Source organism: Hypomesus transpacificus, unplaced genomic scaffold (genome assembly GCF_021917145.1).
Source record: "Hypomesus transpacificus isolate Combined female unplaced genomic scaffold, fHypTra1 scaffold_162, whole genome shotgun sequence".
Lineage (NCBI taxonomy): Eukaryota > Metazoa > Chordata > Actinopteri > Osmeriformes > Osmeridae > Hypomesus > Hypomesus transpacificus.
In genome coordinates, this window is record NW_025813726.1 from 229,917 (window position 1) to 256,328 (window position 26,412).

Below are 26,412 nucleotides of genomic sequence, written 5' to 3' on the forward strand. Positions count from 1 at the left end.
TCAAACACACAGTCTGTATAGTCAGACCACACTGTCCAAGATCCTGCATCTCAACAAGACTACCCAGGTGAAAAAAAAGTATACTTTAGAGTATTTCAAGCATATTCACATTTTCAATAGTACATTTTAAATATACTAAGAAAAAGTGTACTATCTGTTAATATATAAAAAGGACGCTACCTTCATGCTATAACCAATTTTAATGTTAATACTTTGAACACACTTTTTTTTTTTACTACAGTACACTTTCAGTAAATATATTTTAAATATATTTTAAATAATATATACTTAAACGTATGTGTAATTTCTAAAGTGTACAACTGGAACTTTGTTTTTAAACATATTATTTGTATATTTTAAATTGCATGCAAAAAATAATCTTTGTAACAATGTACTTAAAGAAAGCTGACTTTAAAAATAAACATTTGCTGAAATGTTTTGATATTTTAAGTTACTTTCGAAGTCCCTTCATTAATTCAGCCTTCAGTGTACAGGTATACATTTATTGTACTGTAGTGTGTAGTAGAGTAAAGTACCCTATTTTTTTGTACAGTTTTCTTGTGCTTGTGTGGCTTCTATTTCGAAGCGGCTTATAGTCCGGTTTTAGAACAAAAAGTGGCTTCTTTCAAGATCTCTATTGTTTACCGAGGTGAAATCAGTTTCATATTTGAGATTCAACAGACATTCATGTTCGTACCTCCGTTCGGGCTCCGCGTCATATTTAGGGACCGGGGTAAAAGAGTAGACAGTCCGAATGTTTCTTCAATATCTTAGTCAAAATCGACCATACAAACTTAAAACTTGTTGCACATTCTTCTACTACTGACTGACCAATTTGTCCAAGCTTTGGTTTGGTGATAATGTTGATAATTAATTAACCCATAGGCAATAAATCAATAAAAACACAAATGTTCCAGTATTTCATCGATATCTTTGTCAAAAATTACCTCAGAAACTTCAAACTTGTTTCACATTTTTCTACTACTATCTGAACAAGTTATCCAAGCTTTGGTTTGGTGATAAAGACGATTATTGATTAACCAGGGCCATAGCAATAAATCAATAAAAACAAAAAATTTCCAGTATTTCCTCAATATCTTGGTAAAAAATGACCACAGAACCTTCAGACCCGTTTCACATTCTTCTACTACTAGCTGACCAAGTTGTCCAAGCTTTAGTTTGGTGATAAAGTTGATTATTGATTAACCCATAGCCAATAAATCTACAAAAACACACATTTTCAAGTATTTCCTCAATATCTTTCAAAAAAATAAACATAGAAACTTAAAACTTGTTGCACATTCTTCTAATACTTGCAGACCAGGTTGTCAAAGCTTTGGTTTGGTGATTAAGTTGATTATTGATTCATCCATAGCCAATAAATCAACAAAAACAACAATATTTCAGTATTTCCTCAATATCTTTGTCAAAAATGAACATTATTGGCTATGGCTTCATCAATACTCAATTTTATCACCAAACCAAAGCGTGGACAACTTGGTCAGATAGTATTAGAAGAATGTGACACAGGTCTGAAGGTTCTATAATCATTTTTGACAAAGATATTGAGGAAATCCTGAAATATTGATGTTTTATTGATTAATTGGCTATGGATTAATCAATAATCAACTTTATCACCATACCAAAGCTTGGACAACTTGGTCAGCTAGTAGCAGAAGAATGAGAAACAGGTCCGAAGGTTTTATGTTCATTTTTGACAAAGATATTGAGGAAATACTGAAATATTGATGTTTTTATTGATGTATTTGCTATGGGTTAATCAATAATCAATTTTATCACCAAACCAAAGCTTGGACAACTTGGTCAGATAGTATTAGAAGAATGTGACACAGGTCTGTAGGTTGTATAATCATTTTTGATAAAGATATTGAGGAAACACAGAAATATAGATGTTTGACACTTGAACAGGGGTTTATTACTTGAATGAGGAATTATTTTCTGTGTTTTCTCAGTTACACTATCAGGGCTTGGAAATACAGACTTGCAAATGGCTAGTATAACATAACATTTCATAATAATTTCAGTTAATCAAACAGCTGCAAGACCCAGTGAAATGCTATAGGCTAGCTAGCAAACTAACGCTAGCATCGCTAACATTACAACTTTGGTAGTGTAACCAAGCTCTTTGTAAGTTCTTTTTAGATATAATTGTATATGATTGTGTGGACACACAGACGCGTTGCTTTTTTCAAAACTTTTATTTTACCGCTGCTCTTCTTGACATAGCCATTCGAACAGCCCTCACTGATTTCACGGAATGGTTTCAGCATCAAGCCTACGGGAACTCCCGAGGGACCGTAGTCCGTTGTCACATAAAAAGGTCTGCTACAATAGGCTATCTTCATGATTTGAAAACTAGCTAAACTTATACGAAAATAATTCTGTAGACATAAAAATGGATTCCCATTCTGGAGATACTATCCACAACCGAAGTGTGTTACACAATGCTGTAAGATCGCATGTATACTCCTACAGTGCTGTTCTTGGTACCCAGAATGCCTTGCGGCAAACTGAAAAGCTACTAAGTTAAGGGAATTACCTTAGTTAAATAAGCATTGTTTGGAGTTTTATTGTTGTGTTCGTTGTGTTTTGATATGTGTATATACTTAGTACACTTTAAGTATATGGACATAGCCGTATACTTAAAGTGTACTAAGTATACTTGAAGTTGTTCCACTTTAGCACATAAAAGTACACTTAATACACTTTAAATTGTGCTTTAGTAGCCTACAATTTAATTACAACTAAAATATACTTAGTACAAAATAAGTTGTTCCAAAATACCACACTTCAAATTAACTAATCATTCAATAACTTGAAGTATACTGATGATTAATCAGTCTTCAAGTATACTCGTATGCTAAGATTTAGTATACTTAGCATATCTTTTTTTAACCTGGGTAGGCTCGATCCTGGACCATTCTACATTACTCAGTCAGTAGGAAGCTCATGTCACCTGTAGACCTGGTTAGCTTTATTGCAGTAGCTACAACTGATGTTACTCAATATGCCTGTTACATGTGTGATCTCAAAGTCCAAAAGAATAACAATTTGAAGAAAAATGGTCTCATTCAAGTTGAGACTCAAAACAATCCTCTCAATTGAAATAATCGTCTGAGAGGATTATTTGAGCATTCTTTTCCTACCAGTGTTTAAGTCTCGACTTAATAAACATTAATAACTCTCCCTTTTTCTTTAATAAAATACTGGAGGGTATTCCAGGTAGCGGGTTTAACAAACTCTGAGATTAACCCTGAACTCTGAGTTGAGTGTCTCTAACATGGGAAATTCGGTTCCAGAAAAGCTGATATGAATTTGTTAACTCAACTCGGAGTACGTCAACTCAGAGTTAAGCGCGGGCATGAGAACTGTTAAAAGCCAACATCAATGGAGCTCCGATTCTAGGATCCACCATGGCACACGGCGAGAAAAAAAACGTTGCATACTCCACCAAACTTCAGAAACAAGTTTTATTTCGTGTTTATGGTCGAGCACATATTCCAGGAAAAAAGCAACACGGCTGTAGCAGCGTATACAAGTGGCGTGGGAGACAATTGCTGCCGAGTCAATGCATACATTTGAAGGCAATAGAATAGAATTTATGGACTGGTCCATAAATTAAACATGTAACCCCACTGTTGTTAATTTTACAGGAGAAAAAGTGTTCAATGTTTTATTAAATGTAAAAACATACTACGAACCGGTAACGCATATTTTGCTTAGGCTATACGCTTGTGATTGTAGCCTCGACGTCACCTTAGTTTTAGTCATATTCGACATGATACTGAGTAAATATCAATTGGTGCCTATTTCAATTTGTAGTGGCAGTTTCCCCCAACAGAATGTTTTTTATCAAAAGATGATGATGATGATTAAGATGACGAAGAGACATTGGCTGCTGCCGCAGAAATGGATGCAGAGAATTATGTATGTAGCTACTGGTAGTTCTCTCAACATCTACTTTTATTTAGGCTACAGGCTAGTACGGAATTGTCAGTTACACTGACATTGTGAGAATAATTAATATTAAAAAAACGATTTGCACATTCTGATCCTGTTGAACAGAGCATGTATACAGTGAGATGTTCATTTAATGGCAAGTGAATTTTGCATGTGAAACTGTGAAATGTAGCTAATGTCATCTCATGTATACCCCGTTACAAATAAATGAGTTGTACAAATTGCACCTCGTGAAGAAAGTGCCAAAAACTGACCAAGAGATGGTGTAGGCCTACTTAAGGTAGAAGAATAAAGGCTCTCCAAAATCCTCTTGGCTCTCTTGGATCTCCAAAATCCAAAAAGATTTACTGGAACACCAGTTATGGGAGGATGCATGGTCACAGGTGATGTTAATTGTAGGAACAATAACCTACAATAATATTAATTGTTGAATTTGCTGAATTTCTATTTTGACCAAGAGATGTTGTACATAGGGCAGAAGAATAAAGGCTGATCTTGTAAGGCTATCCACCTGCCCCCACCTCTCAAATGGTAAAATATGGAGTTACTGGATGGAGTCTCAACTTGATGGCTCTCACATCTTTGTAACTTACTGTAGCATTGCTAGACATGTTGATAAGTAAGGGTCAAGATTCTGGTGTGATTGTAGTTGTTCTTGGGTATAAAAGGAATTGTGAAGCATTGTTCTGTGGATTCTTGAACAACTGAGACCTTCTCCTCAGCTCTGGCTTGGCCTAGGCCTACTCCTTCTTCTTCACCTCATGCTTTCTATCTCTGGTTTACAATAATCATGGTAGAGTAGGCATAAGAGTTAACTGAATTGATTGCATTCATTTGCAATATGATAAAATGATTATATTATTTAACCTTCATTTGACCATTCTTGCTCTGATTTAACCCAAAGAGTCAAATAACTGTAATTCCATTGGTATTGGCATTATTTGGTTAATGTTAATACTAGTGCTGTCAGTTTAACGCGTTATTAACGGCGTTAACGCAAACCCAAATCAACGGGTTTGCGTTTGCAAATCAAATTTTTTAATCGCGCGATTAACGCTCTTTTTGGCCTAGCAAACTTTGTAGTTTTTTTCACATGCTGTTGCAACAATTACCGACGTTAGAAAGACTACAACACCACACAGGATCTAGCTAGACCGGAAATAAAACAACAGGCACGCCACACATACACTTGTTTGGCTTGCGAGCCCGGCTAAAGAGTAGTAGCAGAGCCCGTTTACGGATATTAGACATTCTCTGGTAGTAGGCTAACGTTACGTTTTGAGTGGATGGCGAGCGCGAGACGCCGAAATGGATGCCAATAAGATTCTGAATGGAAAGTTTACTTTTAAAAAGTTGCCAAATGGTTCCATTGACAAGACCAAAGTGATCTGTGTGTTTTGTCGTTGTAAACTGAGTTATCATCGCAGCACGTCCAGTTTGAAATACCACTTGATGGCCAAGCACACAGCTGATGCGATTCATGCGAATTCTCCGCCCCCCCGTCAAAGCCAGGCGATTGCAATGTTGTTTTCAATAAAAAAAATATTTGCACGAAGCAATCCGAAGCACTTTTCCATGTTGATAAGAGCTTTAAAATTGAAAAAAGAATGGGACAAAAAGAAATCAAGGGACATTTAGAATAGATAAAAATGTGCGATTAATTGATTAATCGCGAGTTAACTATGACATTAATGCGATTAATCGCGATTAATTATTTTAATCGTTTGACAGCACTAGTTAATACACTGTTCAGTTTCCCATCTTCCTTCAAACCATAGGGGAGTTGTAGGAATCATATGAATCATGTAAATTGTAGGAACAATAGCCAATAGAAATAGGCTACTCATTGTTGAATTTCTATTTGTAGGCAATAAAGACCAAATATAACTTCAATTATTTGTCTTTGTTTCAGTGCCAAAAGGCATTTGGTTAATTCTGAGTGCAAATCCACGGCGAGTAACACTATCGCTGAAGACCCAAGGGCTGAGAATGTTGCTAAAATAAATTACAGATTGTGACAGGAAACGGTAACGTTAAATTAGGTATTCATCAGGGAATTAAAGTACATCAAACCGCAGTCTTAAAATCGTCTCCCGGCGTTTAACTAAGCAAATTAAATTTAGTTTGAGCTCGCTCGGCTGAACCAGGAAATTATATGCCGTGTCTGCCAACGCTATCAGGCTAAAAAAGTGGGAGGGGATCGGAAGAAATGCAGAGTTTCGCATGGAAAACCTGCTAGCGAGCAGGTTAGTTTCAAGGAGTAAGTTACCATGGAAACTTACCAAAAGGTTTCCTAACCTCTCTTTCTGGAACGTGGAACTCGGAGTATGCCTCTTTTCAGGGTTAAACAACTCAAAGTTTTCATTAAACCCGCTACTTGGAATAGCCCCCTGGTCTGTCTGGGGGGTATTCCAAGTAGCGGGTTTAATGAAAACTTTGACACACACACACACACACGCACTCAAAGCATAATCACAAACATGGCCAAAGCCATCCTTAGACAGTTGCCAGTTCTGGTAGATGGGTTTACCATGTTTAACTGTGTGTGCAATCAGGCTGAGTTGTAGAGTATTAACCTGAGAAGTGGTCTCCGCAGCACTTTTTTTTTATTAACCCTAGCTATATGTAGAGCATGGCATTGTAATTGTAATTGTCACCAGTGCTCGATCATGTGCAGAATGCACATCCGGAGGTCTCTACTATACATTTTTTACAGTGATGGACCTTGCACGCAGTACAAACAACGAGGTAATTTTTTCTTGTTTTGTACTGAGCTGTTCATGCGAGGCAAGTCCCACTGCCGGGACATGGAACTTTTTTGAGGCGAGCCACGGGAAGGGTGCCCCGGATGGTGTGGGAGGGGCCCTGAAGAGGAGGGCTGACGGTCTAGTCACCCTTACGGAAGGAAAATATATTGCAGTATATTGGAAAATATCATGTGATATATTAGGCAACATATGTCCATATATGGGATGTCATATTTATATTGTACGGAAATACATGGGATAATATATTGATGATAAATATATTACTAATATATTATAAATTATAATATATATTCATGTAATACAGCAATGATTGCCGTTTTCCATATACTGCAACATATTCAACATGAATATATAATATATGTGTTTATATATCCCAAAATATATGCAATTTTATATCTATAAAAACCACCATAATGTATTCCGATTTATATGGGAAAATGTATTGGTAATATATATAAAGATATAGTGTCACATGGATGTTTAATATATGGTAGAATATATTTGAATTATATGTAAAAAATATAGCTGCAAGCAGCAATGGCAAATTCCTCCTTCAAAATATTGTAAAATTGACATAATAGATAGTTACACCGGGATTACCCAGAAAACCAAAAACTGTTTTGTAAAAAATAAAAAATGCCAATGTCTTGAGTTGAACCTGGAACCCTTTGTTTAGCTGCACAACCTCTCATCCAATTGAGCCATTCCAAGATCTAGACTTTGGAGTGTTCAGTTACTGAATAATAAAATAAGACGTTTCTCCTATGGCAATCATAGTCACATTTGGTCCAAGCTCAAACAGCTCAAATTCAATCATATTTTCACATATTAAGGTGAAACGTTGCAGGGTACTTCAGGCGGAAGTCACCTTAAAGCCTATTCCTGACGGGGGAATCCTAATTATATGGAAAGATATACATGAAATACATTTACAGATATGTGTTCAATATATTGTGGGATATATTTGAAATATAGGTAAAATTATATGGAAAAATATTTGAAATCTATTTGAAATATATATGAATGATCGCTTCCAGCAAACTTCTTTTGAATTAGCCATTTCCCCCTAAATAAATGTCAATCTTACGGTATTTACGTTTTTGGGGGCACATTTTCAGTTAGCAGGTGGTACTGTTTGAATCGGGATTCCATTCGCAATAATGCCGTTGACAACCTTCTTAGAATACCTTCTAGATGGCTGAGCGGTTAGGGAATCAGGCTATTAATCAGGAGGTTGCCGGTTCGATTCCCGGAACCGCAAAAATGAAGCTGTGTCCTTGGGCAAGGCAATTCACCCTACTTGCCTTGGGGTATGTCCCTGTACTTACTATAACTTACCTGTAAGTCACTCTGGATAAGATCGCCTGCTAAAGGACTAAATGTAAATATCACCATAGATGTCTGTACATTGTATGGGCATGTTCACATTTATATACACATGCATTGTACAATATATCTTTCCATATAATTTTACATATATTTAAAATAAATTCTACCATATATGAAGCATACATGTGACACTATATCTTTACATATATTACCCATACATTTTCCCATATAAAGCGGGATATAAATTGCATATATTTTGGGATATATAACCACATATATTATATTTTAATGTTCCAGATATTGCAATATATGGAAAACGGTAATCATTGCTGTATTCTGCAATATATTGCAATATATTAAAATGAATATACATTATAGTTTATAATATATTTGTAATAAATTTATCATCAAAATATTATCCCATGTATTTCCATACATTATATATTGGTCAATGTAATGGAAAATAATATATTACAATATATTAAAATGTATTTCAAATCATATATTGGTAACATATTTTATTTCCGTAGGGCAGCCAAGGAAGAGACATTCCGGATGCTGCTGAGCTGTTTGCTGTGTTGCAAGAGACAAACACAAAAATCAAGCTGTTTTTTGTCAGCGAAGAAGCAGTTGATAAAGCAGTTTCTGAGATGCCCAATGATGTGCCACCATTTCCATCCACTATGAGGATCCATCAGGTAGTGTCCCAAGCCCATGGAGAACTGATATACAGGGACGTCAGCTGCTCGTGCACAGCAACTCAAAATCTGAACGGCCGGTGCTTTAATGCAAAGCATTTCAAGTTCAGCAGTAAGCAAACAGCTCCCATGGCTCCCACAGTGACAGAAGTTCAGTGGCAAAGTCCTGAAGTTGTTGGCAAATGGTGTGTGCTGAAGTACAATGGTGATATGTACCCTGGTGTCATCACAGATACAAGTGAAACACATGTTAAGGGTCCGTTGGATGCAGAAGATTGGGGTCAACAGATTTTTCTGGCCAGCCCATGATGACATCCTTTGGTACTTGTTTGAGGACATTGTGTGCATTATCCCACCTACACGGGCAGTCACAGGTCGTCACATGGAAATTGAGAGCGAAGTCTGGGCCAAACTAGAGACGGCTTTTTAGAAATGGTCAGGCAAGTGGTTTTAATTAATTGAGTGCAATTCTAGCTAAAACACTGTTGGATGGAGTTTCTGCAACTCAATATGTTTTGTTTTGTAGATGAAGATGGAGAGAACCCAGGAGTCAGACACACCCACCATGGCCTGCTGACGGGGAAGAGTGGCTGGACCGCCACTCTCTATCTCCATTCTCTCTGTTTCTCCTTCTTACTCTTTCCATCTTTTTTGCTTTGACGAACCACAAGCACATTCCTCTGAAATTTCTCTCATTCACATAAGCTATGCACACTCACAGACACACACATACACACACTCACAGACATACACAAACTCTCTCTCACACACACACACACACACTAACGCACATTCCTGTTACACAATGTTCATTCCTGTTACGCAATGTTTCATTCCTGTTATTAAATTGTTTTTCTCAATTTCTTTAAGTTAAACCATTGTTTTTCTCAATTGTGTTATGTCCATAATATTCCAATAGTTAATTAATTACATGATAAAAATGTTTAAACACTTCAGGTTTGGTTCTCCTTTAAAATGAAAAAATGGCTTAGCATTTATTTATTTTTACACCTTGTGTGCATATATAGTGATTTTTTTGGACAAAAATACATTATTGAAAACTGCAAAAAAATCTATCTTTAAAATAAACACTTTTGTAAGAGGAAAACAAAGTAATTAGTTGGCATCGCGTTTAAACTTGCTTTTTAAAAGACACATGAGTTTTGGTAACAGGACTGAGAAAAATGCATCCATCTCCCGCTTTAAAACATTGTAAAAAATTAAATAATGTTACCCGAGATTAACCAATATACATTTTGAACAGTGAAATGTGTGTGTACATTTTTAAAGGTTACTACAAGGAAATGTCACCCATTCGGTGGAATGGCCCTTCAGTGACAAATTCATGCTGTGAGTGTGAATTGCTTATAATTGGAACCCGGAATGAGAAGCTATGAAACATGGTAATAGCTATTTAATAGATTTTTTAAAAACTAGTCTTTATGCAATGTTCTAGTTCCTTAAATCCTTTCTGAAATAACCCACAGCTGGTAAAATAAATTCATATTTTATGTATACAAAAAACAAATATCCAAACAGTGGAACACTTCACACAAAGTGTTTCCTTGTGTGAGTAACTGGGTGAGTCACACTCCACAGATGTCTTCTGTCAACATATTTTCCTTTTTCCCTTCTCTCGTTCTCTCCCTCATTGTTATTATCTGTGTGTATATGGAAGGGGCATGTATTTCAGTCATCGTGGGAGTTTGGGGTGTTTTTGTATGTTTGGGTGGAGGCTGGGGTGTTTCCCCCTGTGAATCTTAGCATGTTCATGCCTGTCTGTCAGTATTAAGGTTTACACACCCACACACGCCCACACAGACAGTGCTAAAGGCTTTTTACCCATGCATGTCTTTGTTAACTTGGCAATACTGTAGGTGCTGGCAACTCCACACACACAGACTATTTGCATAGATCAAACTAGATTACATTTTCATAGATATTTAGATGACTTTTATTTACACTACTCACACACTTTGGAGAAAACATACGTTACATGAGCAGAAAAGTAATGGAACTTTGAACCAAAGAAAGAAAATAGGGAAAAACAAACTGTCATCATGACAGCAAGGAAAGTTAGAGTGGAGTGAGAGAGGTGAAGGTGAGGATGTAGAACGGTTGACCCGTCACTGGTAAGGAGAGAGGGGGGACACAGTGACACAAATGGAGAGACAAAGCAAGGATACAAATGGAAAGGGAGACAAAGAGATTTACTCAGATTGGTTAAGTTCTTCAGTTCATCAGACATTTATTTTCTCAGGCCTCTCTTGGTCCTCTTGGAGCTGTTGACAGGAGACCCGTGTCAGAGACCAGATTCAGACTTTGACCTTGTCTAGATTTAGAGGTTTAGGTTTAAACTTCTAGCAAAAGACAATCTGCTTAGACATGTTTCTGAGACATTTGGAATCAGGAAACCACCTCTACAATATGATCACCATCCATTATCAATGTCTGCAAAGGCTGAGTTTGTGTCTATGGTCAATGCATTTCAGGAAAGACAGCAGGTATAAAAAATAAAAAAACATTTAGTTTAAAATGTTGAAGCCATGCATCCACCCACACAGGCACATGTGGTTTAATCTGTGTTGGCGTATGACAGCTGCAACTGATGATCTGCCAACGTAGATAGATATCCCACCATCATACTGAGTTTGTGCACATCTGTACACCTTGTGGGCTGCAGTCCTCAAGTGAGGCACTCTTTTCATTTACAATGAATGTCAGTGTGTTTCTGTGTGATGTGATAAACTCGCCAACTGACTTACCCACAGGGGGACAGAAAAAATAAACAAGGGGAGAATTCAATGCATTCACCTTTTCTGGTGGTCACTCACACGGTTCCTTAGTACATTAATCTGGAACACGAGAAGAGATTTAGAACCACATGGACTACAGTATGTATATTATTACATTTTACAGAACTTATATATGATTGTATTGCAAAACACTATGCTATATCTACCAATACAATGAAAATACTATCTAAAGATAAAACACAGTACTTCTTATGCATTTTGGCAGTATAATCATCATGTCTTTACAGATTCAGTATTGAGTTAACTCTGAGTTAAACCCTTATGACCTTTACATTGTATTATGTTCTCACCTCATATTTCTGCCGAGTGAACTGGTACTGCAGCTCAAACTTCTCAGCTTCCAACTGGTGCATCCAATCCCACAGCTCTTTAGCTTTATCCCTGTGCTCACACACATGCACACACACACATGCACACACACACAAACACACATTGTTTGGTTCCATAACCATTTTAGTGTACCTTGTGTTTATGGGGTCCAGTGCATTCTAACTTTTTAGAAAGCTGGGAATAAACGGTTGGGCTCAATTCACCTGAGCTTGTCCTGGCTGGCATTCTCCACATCCAGTGATTTGCGCCTGTCGTTCAGGATTTTCTTCTTCTTCTCTCTCTCAGTCTGTCTCTTGCCCACACGTTTCTCTGTCTGAAAGATTAAGTGATAGATGTATTCATATCTAACTACCTACCCCTGTCCCCCCACATCACCCTCCTCTTTGGACAGATATTCTCTCCATTATACTGCATCCCTGACCTCTTCCACAATCCCTTCTCAGCACCAACTCTCCCCATCCACCTATTCCTCTCCCCCTTCACCCTACCATTTGTCCCCTCTCCCCCTCCTGCTCCCATCTCATCCTGCACCCTTCTCATCTAACACCCTGCCCAGCACTCATCTTTCATCCCCCCCCTTCCCCCTCCTTTCCATCCTTCACCTTCTCTTCTCCCCCTCCACCCCTCCCACTTTCTCCTCTCCATCCATCCATCCCTCCCCTCCTACTTCCTTCTCCCCTTCCATCCCTCACACTCAGACCTTTTGCATGTAGCCTCCAAAGTGCAGGCTGGTCAGTGTCTTCTTCTTCTTGGCGTCATCCTCAGCTTTCCTTCTGGACTCCTCTTCCTCCTTCCTTGTCCTCTCATCCTGGGGGGTTAGGGCTAGGGTTAGCCTTCATTGTTGTGTGTCATGTGTGTGTCAGTGAAAGGATGTTGTTCTCATATTAGACCAAAGGAAATTGTTTCTTGCCTCGAGACGCTTCTGTCGTTCTTTCTCACGTTCACTGCGGATCCTGTGCTGCTCGGCTCGCTCAGAGCGACGCTTGTCCTGCAGGACATATCAGAAAGTGGAATTAGTCAGATATTCAAGTTTTTCTCTAGATTTATTACTGGTATCAATCATCTTTGATCTTTCAGAGTTTTGGTTAGGGCCATGGGAAAGCAGTAGCAGCATTTTTGTGACAGGGGCGCAGGCCACTCACAATCCTGTCCTTCAGGTTGACAAGCTCCTCCTCTTCCTTCTTCCTGCTCTCAAAGTGGACCTCGATCAGAGTCTGCAGTTCATTCAGGTCCTTCTCCATTCTCTTTCGATGGATGTCCTTGACAGGGAGGGATGAAAAGGGGTAGAAAATTGAGAAATAAAGACCATTTGAATATGCCATGTGTATATTAATGTACATCTTAAGGATGCATATCATAAATCATTTGAACTTGTCTTTGATTAACATGATTCTATATACATGAAAAAGGGGTGTACAAATGAGCATCATAACTTGTGTGCATGCTACGGTTTACAGTGGGATGCCCAAAGGCAAGGCAGCTTCAGACATCAGTCACACACAACCCATTCTTTTTTTGTGATCAATTATTTATTGTTTGTATGACAAAAGGTGACACGGCAAACATGGCAAAGTGAGATACAACTATTTTCTATGTATTTTTTTCTTTCCTCGTAAACTTTTCTAACAGAATCTAAAAAAGGATTATTGCCAGCTCAACATACTGTAGGAACCCTTTCTGAACCTTCTTGAACCTTCCAACAAATCTACTGTAGGGTTTAATTGTATACAGTGCTTAATCCCGGCAACTCTCGTACTCACATCAAAATCTACTTTCTCTCCATCTGGGATCTTGGGAGGGATGAGGTTCGGCATCATAAAAGGCCTTGAAGGAGTAAAGGAAAAAAGGTGAACTGTGTGATAAAAAGGTGAGAAAATGTAGGAAGGAAAAGAAAAGAGTAAAAGTGTAGTGAGAAAATTATAGAAAGAACTCTCTTGAACAAAACCTCTATTTTTTTGTGTATTCTGATTGTACATGTGGGAATGGGGTGAGAACTCACTTGAATTTAGGTTTGGCCTCCTCTATAGACAAAATAACAGGGAAGGACAAACAGAAAATATAGTTATCTTTAGGCATGACTGTCAGACAGACAAGATAACTTATGGTTGTCATCCTTCAAACACAATAACACGGGTAGAAGTAAGAATAAGTGACACACACTATCAGGGTGTGTCAGGTTACAAGACATAAAGGGGTAACAATCCTGCCTCAACAGGCTGTGTACAAGGGGATACTATCTTGTTATCCTTCGTGACATAATTTTTTACCTCCTTCCTCCTCTCCTGCCTCTGCAAACAGAAGAGAGGGTTAAAAGTGTGTGTGTGCTTCTGCAAGAAGGTATGGTATTCTAGATATATCTGTACGAAAACGCATGGTGCACACACAAATACATACACACGAAAAACACATCCTCTTTCTGCTTGGGGAACGGCTTTTATTAAAAATAAGATTGAGGGGACTAACCAATAATAAATTCAAGGAATCTTCCCCTAGTTATTTCACACGGAGATGCATGTGTTAAGGATGTGTGTCACCCTTGAATGTGATTTGTTTTGTTTTTCCGTAACTGTGGCAGTTACCCCCTTGAGGACTTTTGTCTGACAGACCGTTGAGCTCTGTAGAGTGGGGTGTGGTGAATGAGGAATGGAGACATGACACTGGGTGTGTCTGCAGACAGACAGAAACACAGTGTGTGCCCCTGCGTAACTCAATAAAAGTTCTGAACTGCACTTCTCATTGTAATCACCATCCAGCCATGCAAACCAAATTCCTACTTTCTGTTGTAGATGGCTTTTTAGATGTTTTTGGTTAAGACATCGCAGATCCTCTTTTAACGCATGTGATATGTTGAGATTTACATTTTATCCATTAAGCAGATGCTTTTCATTCAAAGCAGCATGTGTAAATTGAAATTACATCACAAAATCGACATTTTGTGGGTGCAGTCAGTTACGTGACAGCAGGATGTCAAAGGTTTCAAATACAACATTCAAAAAAAGCCACCAGAAGTATTGTACTGCTAAGTGCAGCTCTGGGTGCCCTTAGGCTAACTGAAAAGTAGTTAGTCCATGCAAATCTTGAAGAAGTGTCTCTTCCAACCTCATCAGAAGGACTGGGATTTATCTAGATCATTCCATCACTGTGGAGCACCGTATGGTAGATGTGCGAAAACCCTTCTTTAGCAGTGCAAAGCAAACGAGTTGGGGTGCACGGCTGGATGATGCCCTGGATGATGCCCATTTTCTGGTGGGCAAAGAGCAAATCGTTGTGGGAATACAGCATACACTTAGGCAGACATTTTAGAACCGAAGAGGCAACAGGGTATCTTCTGAGGCAACGGGATACCGTCTAACGCTATTGTCTAACAAAGTGAAATGAAAATAATTTTATAACTTGCTTACATCATTTATCCGGTAGTCAGTGAGACGGGCTCCATCATGTTCGTGGAATAATTGCATAATTTAGTAATTTGGCTGGTCTATTTAACCAATCAGGAGCCTGGCAGTTCACATGGGGGTTGACAAAAAATAAGTGAGAAACTATGCAGAGATTAAACAACCTAACTTCATGAGACTGAGACGAAAGTTCACCAACGCAGTTTAAAACTCATATGTACTGTACACACAATACATTTCCTATGCTGTAGAACTTCTATCCACGTGAAACTTCTATTATCAATAATGCAAAACCATCAATAATTGTGTATCAAGTTTTAACTGATAGAAAAAAACTGATTAGATATATTAGAGAAGACAGAGATATACATTTCAATAAAAAAAAAAAGGAAAACTATGCTATGCACAGCTTTTCTGGAAAAGACTTCCATGAAAACTTTGGCTAAACGTCTCTATTTTCCTGTTCTGTGGGTGCAATACCCTGGCCGTTTGCCACTGCCTCATCTCGTTATCCATCACTTGCCTACAGCCCTGCAGTCTTCTTTGTAATATCTGAGTGGCACTGAGGGCCTCATGATGTACTAAGGCTTTTGCGCCCACTTCAGGCGTATTTGTTTTGCAATTTGCGCGTTAAAGCATGGCGAGGTGTGTACAAACGTGCCGCACTGAGGTAAAAGCGCAGACTGCCTGTCGTGGGAACTGAAAATGGCAAATTGCGCTTTTCCGTGTCATGCATATGCATTCACGGGAGGGTCAAGGGGAAAGTGGGAGTTTCCCATAAAGAGATGGGAGGGGATGCGTTAAATGTGCCTAATTGTGTACTATTCCGCCTGTGAAAGCACACCTCTATTTTGCGGTGAAAATTCTCCGCTTTTTGAAAGCAGGCGTAAACAAGGATGCGCATATGCCTCATGGTGAAATAGCAGCCGTAACCCAGGCAAGACGAAGACATAGGCCAAAGGAATTTTGCCAAAAGGATCACACTTTTTGAGTAAAGTGAACACAAAATCATTACGCGATACAGATTAAACAGCCATGCAATATTACAGTTACTGTAAGAAATAAAAAATTACATCAAATATCCGACTCAGCGTTCACATTCCATTCCAGCAGTTGTTAAACTCATTGCTACACATGCGCGCAGATGGCACTGGGGAAGGGGGGGACATGTCCCCCCCAGATTCCTAGCGACCCCGATTCGTCCCCACCACTCTTCCTACGTAAGGCGACAAGCATCAGTTATAACTGCACAGCTGATTAGGCGATGTTAGCGTGTGTAACATTGGCCACACAAAAGTACTACAACATTTGAAAAAATAAAGTGTATTATGCTTATTAGGGTTCCTCCAGTAGGAGGGAACCTATTGTTTGTGTTAGTATTCCTATTATTATTATATTTCTCAGCAAAATGGCCCATCAGCTCAAAAAGTCCTGGACCCGATTTTTTCCAATTTGGCCCAATGATACAACAGGTCACTCATTACTCCCAGACGGCTAGTGGCCCATGTGTGCCCATAGGTGGCGCTATAAAACACGCCAAAAGTCTACGTGATTTCCCCAGCGCCCCGTTACTCCAAAATGCCTGAAAATTGGTATACATGCCGTATTTCTCATGGGGAACAAATAAGGACCCATAAGGTCCGCCATGATAGATTTGGCTGTACTGTCCAAATTTGGTACAACCTTCAAAACCCTTCTACTCCTGAACCATAGACCCAATCGACTTGACATTTGTTCCAGATGTGTAGAATACATGTCTTTACATAGGGTGACATGGAATAAGAATTTCAATACAACATGGCTGAAAGAAGTGTATTTATGTAAATGTCCACATTGCCTCAATATCTTTGTGTTAATAAATCAAATATAATTTTGACTGATTGTTTTTCAAACCTAATATGGTTCAAGACGACATCACTCTGAAGTACCGTAAACAATTTCACCTTGGTATGTCAATATATGATTGAATTCAAGTGAATTGCTCCACAGCGCGCGCGCTCCATATTCTCAGACTCATCCTGCCCCTTGACACTAGGGTGACCACCTGTCCCGCTTTGCGTTGTGTCGCACATCATTTGCACCCCTTGTCCCGCACGTCGCATATTGAAAATGCTGTGCGATACGATACAGCGCACAGAGGGACAGGTGGTCAACCTACGTGACACGAGCGAGCTTGGCGAGACGCACACACATCCTTTCTGGAAATGGTGTGCTGACCAAGCCCCCACCCTTGGTCTTTAACTTCTGTTTAATTTTGCTTCCAATCGCAGCTCGCCGTTTACGACTATAAATTCTTTTTCGGCGGCCATTGTTGTTTTCAACTGGAATCGCCTGGTAGCCGTGTTGGAGGCAGCCACGTTTGGTAAGTCCTATTTTTACACATTTTAAGCTAGAATCAATGATTGGGTTCGTGAAAGTACACTACTCTTGAATTATAGTGAAGGTTTGAGCACTTTGAGACCATCTTGAGTTTGAATGACGGAAAACCGAACTCGAAAAGTAGCTAGCTTTTCCCTCTGTGTAATTAGTGAATCATGTAGCATCTCGGTGAATTCATCAAAAAGGTAGAGGAGGGAAGCTTTTAGGAGGAGATGGGTATGGCTGCAGCCTGCAGCCTCCCGTCTCATACCCTACCGTCTCATGCCCAAGCTGTCCAACAGTAAATGCAGAGGGTCAAAAATACCAAATCGCAAATAATTGTACAGATGGAGTTAAAGGTAAATTCGTGAGCACGTTTGTTGCAATAAATTGAAAAACTTACATTTTACTTTTTTTTATCCATATAGTTTGCTGATTTCTGGATGTTTTCCCTGATGTTAACGTATATTTAATGAAACCTGCGTTGACTGCATCAGCGTTTTATGAACATTTGTTAGCAAATATTAGCTAACGTTACCTAGAGCAATTTATGGTTGCAGTCTTTGATGGTTTCTACACATCAGTGTCTTTAAAAAAAAGAACAAACCGCAGATGACAAAATGCACGGTGTGCTGTACCGACCATCATTGTCCCCCAACCGTCATGGTTGTGCCTAACCTTAACCTCGACCTCTGCTACGACTCCTGGCCTTAAACTAATCCTAACCTCAACCGTCGTTGTGACGCCTAAACTCAACCGGGCCTCCCAGGCTGCTAGGCTGATTTTTGTTTAGTCTAGCTAAAAAAAACACGTACACCAAAGTAGAAAGGAGAAATAGCGGACCAGACAAGCTTTTATTTTGAAAAGTAGAAGCATGAGATGGGAGGGCATGAGACGGGAGGGCATGAGGCGGGAGGCTGCAGAATGCAGCCATACACTCTTGTTTAGGAGAACAAGCGATTCCCCACAGACCTGTTGGCTCAGAATTTTGATTTAGCTTGTGAGAGTCTTTGTAATAAGCCTATGCGCCAGGGAGACCGCATAGGCTTAGGCGGCAGCCATGTTTTGGTCGCGTCATGTTCATAAGTTCACCATTTTACAGTTCGGTCGACACCAAAAATGTCAAGGAGGGCAGCCTTCAGGAGATGTGGGAATTGTGCTTTTAGCCAGATGCTCCGATTGTTTTTGTGATTTGTGGAAAGTGAGACTGCGTCCCGGGGTACATTGTTTTGACTTGGCCTCAGAGACAGACTCGGCTCGCTCACTGGCAGTGTGTAAACAATATTGTCTTTCACTCAATTTTACTCCTAAAACGTCAGGGAGGGCTGCTTTTTGTAAACAAGAGCCTGCTGAAGATAGCCAGTATATAGGATCTTTCAAAACAAGCCTATTTCATTCGTCATTTGCCTGAGAAAGCAACTTACATTAGCCAGGCTAGTTTCACTCGGTCAGCCTATTTAAAGGTCTCTGACAGTCAGAATCACTGTTTACAGGCAAAGGTCGAGCTGGTCTTTTGTCAGATTTGTATATATTGACCAGTTTAGAGCTAAATACTCCTGCCAGAGCCTGGAATCGAACCAAATGTTTTGAGTGACTTTGCATGGACGGGTCTCCATCAGGTCACCACATTTGGATTCAAGTTCAAGAAATGCCACTGCATTTCACAGTCAAAACTGTAGTTTATGTCAAGTGTAAATGTAAAAAGTAGTGCTGTCAGTTTAACGCGTTATTAACGGCGTTAACGCAAACCCAAATTAACGGCGTCAATTTTTTTATCGCGCGATTAACGCTCTTTTTGGCCTAGCAAACTTTTTTTTTTCACATGCTGTTGCAACAACTACCGAAGTTAGAAAAACTACAACACCACACCGGATCTAGCTAGACCGGACACAAAACAACAGGCACGCCACACACTTGTTTGGCTTGCGATCCGGCTAAAGCGTAGTAGCAGAGCCCGTTTACGGATATGAGACATTCTCTGGTAGTAGGTTAACTTTACGTTTTGAGTGGATGGCGAGCGCGAGACGCCGAAATGGATGCCAATAAGATTCTGAATGGAAAGTTTACTTTTAAAAAGTTGCCAAATGGTTCCATTGACAAGACCAAAGTGATCTGTGTGTTTTGTCGTTGTAAAATGAGCTATCATTGCAGCACGTCCAGTCTGAAATACCACTTGATGCCCAAGCACACAGATGATGCAAATTCTCCGCCCCCTCGTCAAAGCCAGGCGATTGCAATGTTGTTTTCAATAACAAAAAATATTTGCACGAAGCAATCCGAACCACTTTTCCATGTTGATAAGAGCATTAAAATTTGAAAAAAGAATGGGACAAAAAGAAATCAAGGGACATTTAGAATAGATAGAAATAGAAATGTGCGATTAATTGTGATTAATCGCGAGTTAACTATGACATTAATGCGATTAATCGCGATTAAATATTTTAATCGTTTGACAGCACTAGTAAAAAGCTTAATTTTTCACAACTGACATGGATCCTTTCTTCACTTTACAGGTCTGAAGGGTCATGCAGAGGCCTGCTCAACAGAGTTCAACAGAGGATGCTGAACTACCTGAACTTGCTGGACTACCCCCTTCCAACTGGACAGCTTTTCCTCAGCTTCTCCTCAGCCCTGACCAGGGCAGGCCAGCTTCATCCAGCTGGCCTGCCCTGACTGCCTGCATGCAGGCCCTGCTTGCCAGCCTTCCAGAGACAGACAGTCACCCCACAGACACAGTAAGCTCTGCAGACTGCTTTTTTGAAGACATTGATGAAAAAGGACAAACCAGTATTTTTTACTTTGATGAAAGTCAAAGTACCATAACACAGTACATATGATGTACAAAGCTGCAGTCAGATTTGGCGAAATTGTTAGCTTGGATGTTATCTTGACATTTACATGGGGCCTTTATGATGATGCGCACGCAGCGTCAAGGCAGAAAGACGCGTTCCATTTCAGGAGACTCCGAGACCTTAGCGCGTCACTAGCATCTCGTCATATCACGCAGTCGGAGCACAGCTAGATCATCAGCTTCAGTGCTCTTGGGTACCCAGCATGCAGTGTATGTAAAAAAATGCCAAGACTTGTGGAAAATAGTTCGGTTACAACAGCAATGCAAGCCATTTCAGTTGTTGCGTTCGTTCAGTTAGATGTTTGTAATATTGTTTGTTAGTTAGGAATAATCTTGTTGGTCACCCTGAGATTGCATGTTGTGTGGTTTAATCGTAAGTGAGAGTCGGCCGTAGGAAGGTAATACTTGCAAAGAGATGATCATGGGTTGTGTCATAGAATTATTGCCTATGAGGTTATTCTTGATTGTAATTTGACTGTGGTTCTGGATTGCGGTCTTCAAGCCATCTTTGTGAAATTCATGGCTGTTTAATCTGTATCGCGTAATGATTTCGTGTTCACAAAATTTCGTGTTGCGATCAATGTGTTTTAATTGTGGGAGACAAATTTTGGTCGACATCTAAACCTCATGCGTCCGCAGCAGCATTTCTGCTTTGGCGTGGCTTGCGCTGGAAGGGAGTAAAACGGCATGGATTGGGATAGTGTGCGGGCAGGTGTGTTTTTATATAGGGTGAAATGGAATGAGAAATGTAATACAAAATGTCTGAAAGGGGTGTATTTATGTAAATGTCCACATTGCCTCAATATCTTTGTGTCAATAAATCAAATATCATTTTGACTGATGGTTTTCAAACCTTATTGGGTTCAAGATGACATCACTCTGAAGTACCATCAACAATTTCACCTTGGTATGTCAAAATATGATTGAATTTGAGTAGTTTAAACTTTGGCGTAATCTAACAACTCTTACCACAGAAGAACCAGCTTACTTTTTTATACAGTAACTGAACATAACAATACTCAACATTGAGAATAGCTCAATGGACTGGGACAGTGACTTGCAAAGTAAAAGGTCGTAGGTTTGAATCCAGCTGCCGTCTTTTAGCCTGTCTTAAATTTGAATATCTGTTTAGTTAAACAGGATGACATCATTATGAAATACCATGCGCAATTTCATGCAATTCCACTTTGAAATGTCAACCGCTTCTTAACCTTTGTCCCAAAGCTGACCAAAGCTAATAGTCTGCCCTTTCTACTCATATAATCCCAACAGTTGGTGTGTAGCAGAGAGGCTAGAGAGGCTGCCTTGTAACCTTGTGCTCAAGAGTTCAAATCCCCATTCAGCCTATTGTAGGTGGTCCTACATGAAGTAGTTTTGCTCTCTTGTTGTCCAACTCTTGACCTTCTACAATGTACATTTACACAGTATAATATTTTGCCATTTTGCAGAGGAACCCACATTGCTGTTTGCAGCTACATTTTTAAAGTATTTTTAGAGCCGGCGTTTGTGCTTTTAGGCTTGGCGTCTTCCTTGTTGTCATGGAGATGACGTTAGTAGGCCCGTTCTTTTGGCTGCTTAAAATTGTATGTTTGGCTTGCTCCTTTTCATTCAGTGCTCAAATTACGTGGTAGCCAGAGGGTCTCTCATATCTAAGGTGTCTGCCGTATGTTGCATTGTATTTTTGATCTTAAACAACGCTCATTACCCATCACTGTGCGCCGCGGTCTCTTACCATTAAAGACGTTAAATTATAGGCTACTACGGGACGTACTAGATGCAGATTTAGAATCAGAAAATATGGCTCTAGCAACAGCTAGTTCTAGCCAGGCGACTAGCTCTACCGAGGCAGAGGACGTGAAGAAGAATTTATGAAGGTAAATATTGCTGGTCTGGTTTAAATGAGTTACGTTTATTTCATTTTTAAATTGAGAATGTCTTCTTTGTTTTGCGAAATTGAAATGAAATATGGACTATTGCTATAGGCTACTGTTATCAATAATATGTTGCATGCATGCAAACACCTCACCTAAGGGAGTCAGATGGCTGAGCGGTGAAGGAGTTGGGCTAGTAATCAAAAGGTTGCCGGATCGATTCCCCACCGTGCCAAATGACATTGTGTGCTTGGGCAAGGCACTTCACCCTACTTGCTTGGGGGGGAATGTCCCTGTACTTACTGTGAGTCGCTCTGGATAAGAGCGTCTGCTAAATGACTAAATGTAAATGTAATGCCTAAACCTCACAGCCAATCAGGGGCTGGTTAAAATAACATGATATTGTTTAGAAGAGCACAGATTCTACATTGATCTAGCCTCTTTGCTCTCAAAGTGCACTAGATTGATGCGTTTAACTTCACATTTTAAGAAATTTTCTTCCGGGGGAGCATGCCCCCGGACCCCCCTACAGGGTCGGGGGATTGCAGTATCCTTCTCACTTTTGTTACCTCAGTATTGCATTTCAGTAGGCCTATATATACTGAAGCTGCAATAAACATTGCATATATGTACATATATATTACAAAAAATAACAAATGGAGTTGGAATCATTTGCTGACAGCTTGGTCCCCCCCAGTTCAAAAATTCTATCTGCGCCCCTGTTGCTACATTACAAATATTGGAATCAGGATCATTTCAAACAATCATCGCTGTTTCGACTTTGGTGGCTGATCCATGTTAGAAAGAGAGGAGGCCCATTCAATTGCGCGTTTAAATGCTCGTAATCTACAGTATAGTGGACGGAGAAAGGCGCTGATTACCCGATGACCTGCATGTTTCCTAAATACGACGTAAACTGAGGTAACACAGCGTGCGCAATCTGCGGGTTGGCCATGGCGCTAATAATGCTAGGTTTGCGAATGTACGTACATGAGGCCCTGAGTGTCATTCATTACCATGGCAATATTGTGCAGAACACAACATTCCACAAAGGAAGCACTGGATTTTTGATGGCTGCATTGTAGTGTGCCCCCTCCCCAATATTCTTTCTATTGCTCACAACGTTGACAGCATTGAATCAATGCGAATTGTCTCTGAGAGGAAAGGACTACAGTATGTACAGTATGCTGTGATGAGCTAGGTTATCTAGTTAGGATATTCCCTGTCTCACATTAGTACCCGTCCAGAGCTTTGCTCTGGAAGACATTAAGTACCGAATTGTTTTTATAATAAAGGTTATTATAAGGTTATTATTATAGATGAGGTTAATAGCATACAGTAGGCATGAGTACACATTTACACAGTGGAACTGTCATGCCAAAAATGGCCGGGTGCCAAAAACTGTCCAGTACTACATTATGACGTCAGACGGACAGTTATACTGTTATGAATTACCTAAAGTACTGTATTTGTGTGTCAATGATTGTACAAATATGTGTGTGTGTGCTTAGACTCTGGTTGATAAGAGGACAGATAATAGGTAGACAGCCTACCAACACTGCTCCAGGGTCTTGAGTGAGCTACCGTGCTCTGGAATTCACAGACAACAGTCAAGTGTTCAAGTGCTTGCATGATAAGATCGGTGTGTGGGTTTGGGTGTGGCATACTGGAAGAAAGCTGTGTTCAATGCCAATGTGAATTTATAAGGCTAATGTAAGGGCTTAGTATTCAACATCTTAAAGCATGACACAGCAAATGAGAAGAGGCTAGCAAAAGCCTTTAGCTCTACCTTCCTCTGCCTCCTCCTCTTGCACCTGCTCCTGCTCCTCCTCCTGTTCCACCTCCACCATCTCCTCCCCTTCCTCCGCTTTGCCAAGGCAAGTAAAGGCTCACTGTTAGTAGGATCAGGTAACCGCCAGCAGCACCAGCAAACACATACTAAAACACACACACAATCCATGACATCCAAAGATAGCCAACTGCTCACATCTCACTGACCCAATGGGATTTTAATAAAGATTGGTTGACTTGGATAAGTAACCAATGATTCATTGCAGCATTCCTCTTAAGTTAAACTGGTGAAATGCTATGTACATTTCACCAATAGCTGTAAGTCATCATTCATCAGCACATATTATAACTAATATGCATACAGAACAATATGTTGATTTGATCAATAGTTGTGGATCATAATCTTGCTATATTGATAAAAATGCAATTTGTTCAATTAAAAGCAGATGATGTAACATACATAGAAAGAGATCAAGCAATACATCTGTTATATGCACACACACACTTAAAGAGCTTGGACTTATTACACACTAATGAATGTTGTCACAGTTTTCACCATTCCAAGACTCTTAATGAATAGCATTCTCATGAATGTTGACTTTTCTAGTCAAGTAAAAGGATCACTTGTACTGGATGCAGAGGGGTACATGTAATTATATAGCAAATGGAGCAGGGTCATACCTTCTGCCACTTCCTCTGAGAAACACACATGCAGGGAAAGGAAAACAATAAAAGTATGATTTTATTTTACTTATCACAACACAAAATCCACCAGCAATATGTACTGTATGTATAAAGGAGTCATTGTATTCAATGACTATATACAAACTCACACATTTACACAACTTTCAACTCATTTATGTTGATAGGCCAGGGATTATCAGTCACAGTCTTTTTTCATTAAATGACATGTGGTTTGTCAAAATATTATAACACTTTTTTACTTTGTTAAACTTAACCCATGCAGTCACAAACACAGATCCACACACACACAAACACATATTCTTACCTTCCTGCACCCTGTGGGAAGACAAATTGAATACCTTTATTCCCAATAGCTAATTTCTATTAGGTTAAGTATACACAACGCAAACTTTACACTAGTAAAACTGTATGTTTCATATAAAGTATTTTAAAGGATAGGCGCGCTCTTCCAAAAATAAAAGGCGATTTCGTGTGCGAGTGAAAAAAAACTAATAACTTAAAGTAGAAAAAAACACACTCTCAAGCTTGCTCGTAGCTTCTTTTGACCAGTTTATTAGGATGACAGACGCGCTTCGGCCTAAGCCATCGTTTTTTTTACTTTAAGTCATATAAAGTATCGCAATAACCAGAAGACAGATTACGCTTCAGTGAAAGACACTCTCGATTGGTAGCCTGTCACATTCCTGACAGTTAATTCATACAAGACCTATAGCTCTTATGTGACCTTGTAGCAGGATGCATATTGAAGGTTTGATGTGGGACTTACTGGTACTCATCCACTTCCTCGTTGTCCGACATGTTGGTATTAGTAGTTCTACTGCAAACCTAAGCACAGAGACAAATACATTTTTCTCTGATTCTAGCACCAACAAGGGTTTGTAAAACCATCACAGGATTTAAATGGTCTCAGTTTCATCACTAAAGCAACTATGCTTTAAACCAGGGTTCTCAAAGTTTCTCATTAGTGGTTACATCCACAATACCAACAAAAGAACCATATGGAGTTTTAAATAGAACCTTCTTGGATTACAATACGAAATAGAAACTTTCGTTCATTTGCCTTCATTCTCTAATACCAACATAAATGCATGCTCCATGGTATTCCAGTTCATGTAAAATATAAGTAAGACTTACCTGAGCGAGAGAAAAAGATGGAGAGATCCCTTTTGACACAAGCAGAAAAGAACACCAGTCTGTAAGAAGTCCTCAGCTGTGTTAGTGGCCAACAGATATGTGACCAAATATAGATTGGAGGAGAGAGATGGAGTGAGAAAGAAAGATCCACAGAGAATGGTTGTGTGGAAGAGAGGCTTCATGGGACACATTATATTTATTAATAACTTCTGAGATAGCATGCACACACCCTTATCATCACTTCCAAAAAAGGATAGTTCAGTTGTTGGGGACAAACAGATGCCACACACACACCTAGAATGTAGAATACGCACACAATCTACTTACACGCAACCTGAAAACACACACACACAGTGGCAGGCTGCCATTGAAAAAACACATGCAT

At 39.5% G+C, this 26,412-nt stretch overlaps 1 protein-coding gene across 2 annotated transcripts; it reads right to left on the minus strand.

The window, feature by feature from the left end:
- Positions 1 to 10,712: 10,712 nt before the first annotated feature.
- Positions 10,713 to 26,215, minus strand: tnnt2a (troponin T type 2a (cardiac)). 2 transcript variants are annotated; one of them, XM_047051642.1, is made up of 15 exons: positions 26,028 to 26,214; positions 25,660 to 25,718; positions 25,198 to 25,208; positions 24,870 to 24,884; positions 24,187 to 24,264; positions 14,190 to 14,210; positions 13,922 to 13,943; positions 13,683 to 13,746; positions 13,065 to 13,181; positions 12,833 to 12,910; positions 12,623 to 12,730; positions 12,126 to 12,235; positions 11,883 to 11,973; positions 11,591 to 11,631; positions 10,713 to 11,058 (listed from the first exon to the last, which is right to left on the minus strand). In XM_047051642.1, exons 2-15 carry the CDS (start codon positions 25,689 to 25,691, stop codon positions 11,025 to 11,027), a joined length of 822 nt encoding a protein of 273 aa, XP_046907598.1. In that variant the 5' UTR covers positions 25,692 to 25,718; positions 26,028 to 26,214; the 3' UTR covers positions 10,713 to 11,024. The 2 variants fall into 2 exon arrangements, with proteins under 2 accessions (XP_046907598.1, XP_046907599.1); XM_047051643.1 differs by lacking the exon at positions 14,190 to 14,210 and having other exon boundaries at positions 26,028 to 26,215.
- Positions 26,216 to 26,412: the final 197 nt, after the last annotated feature.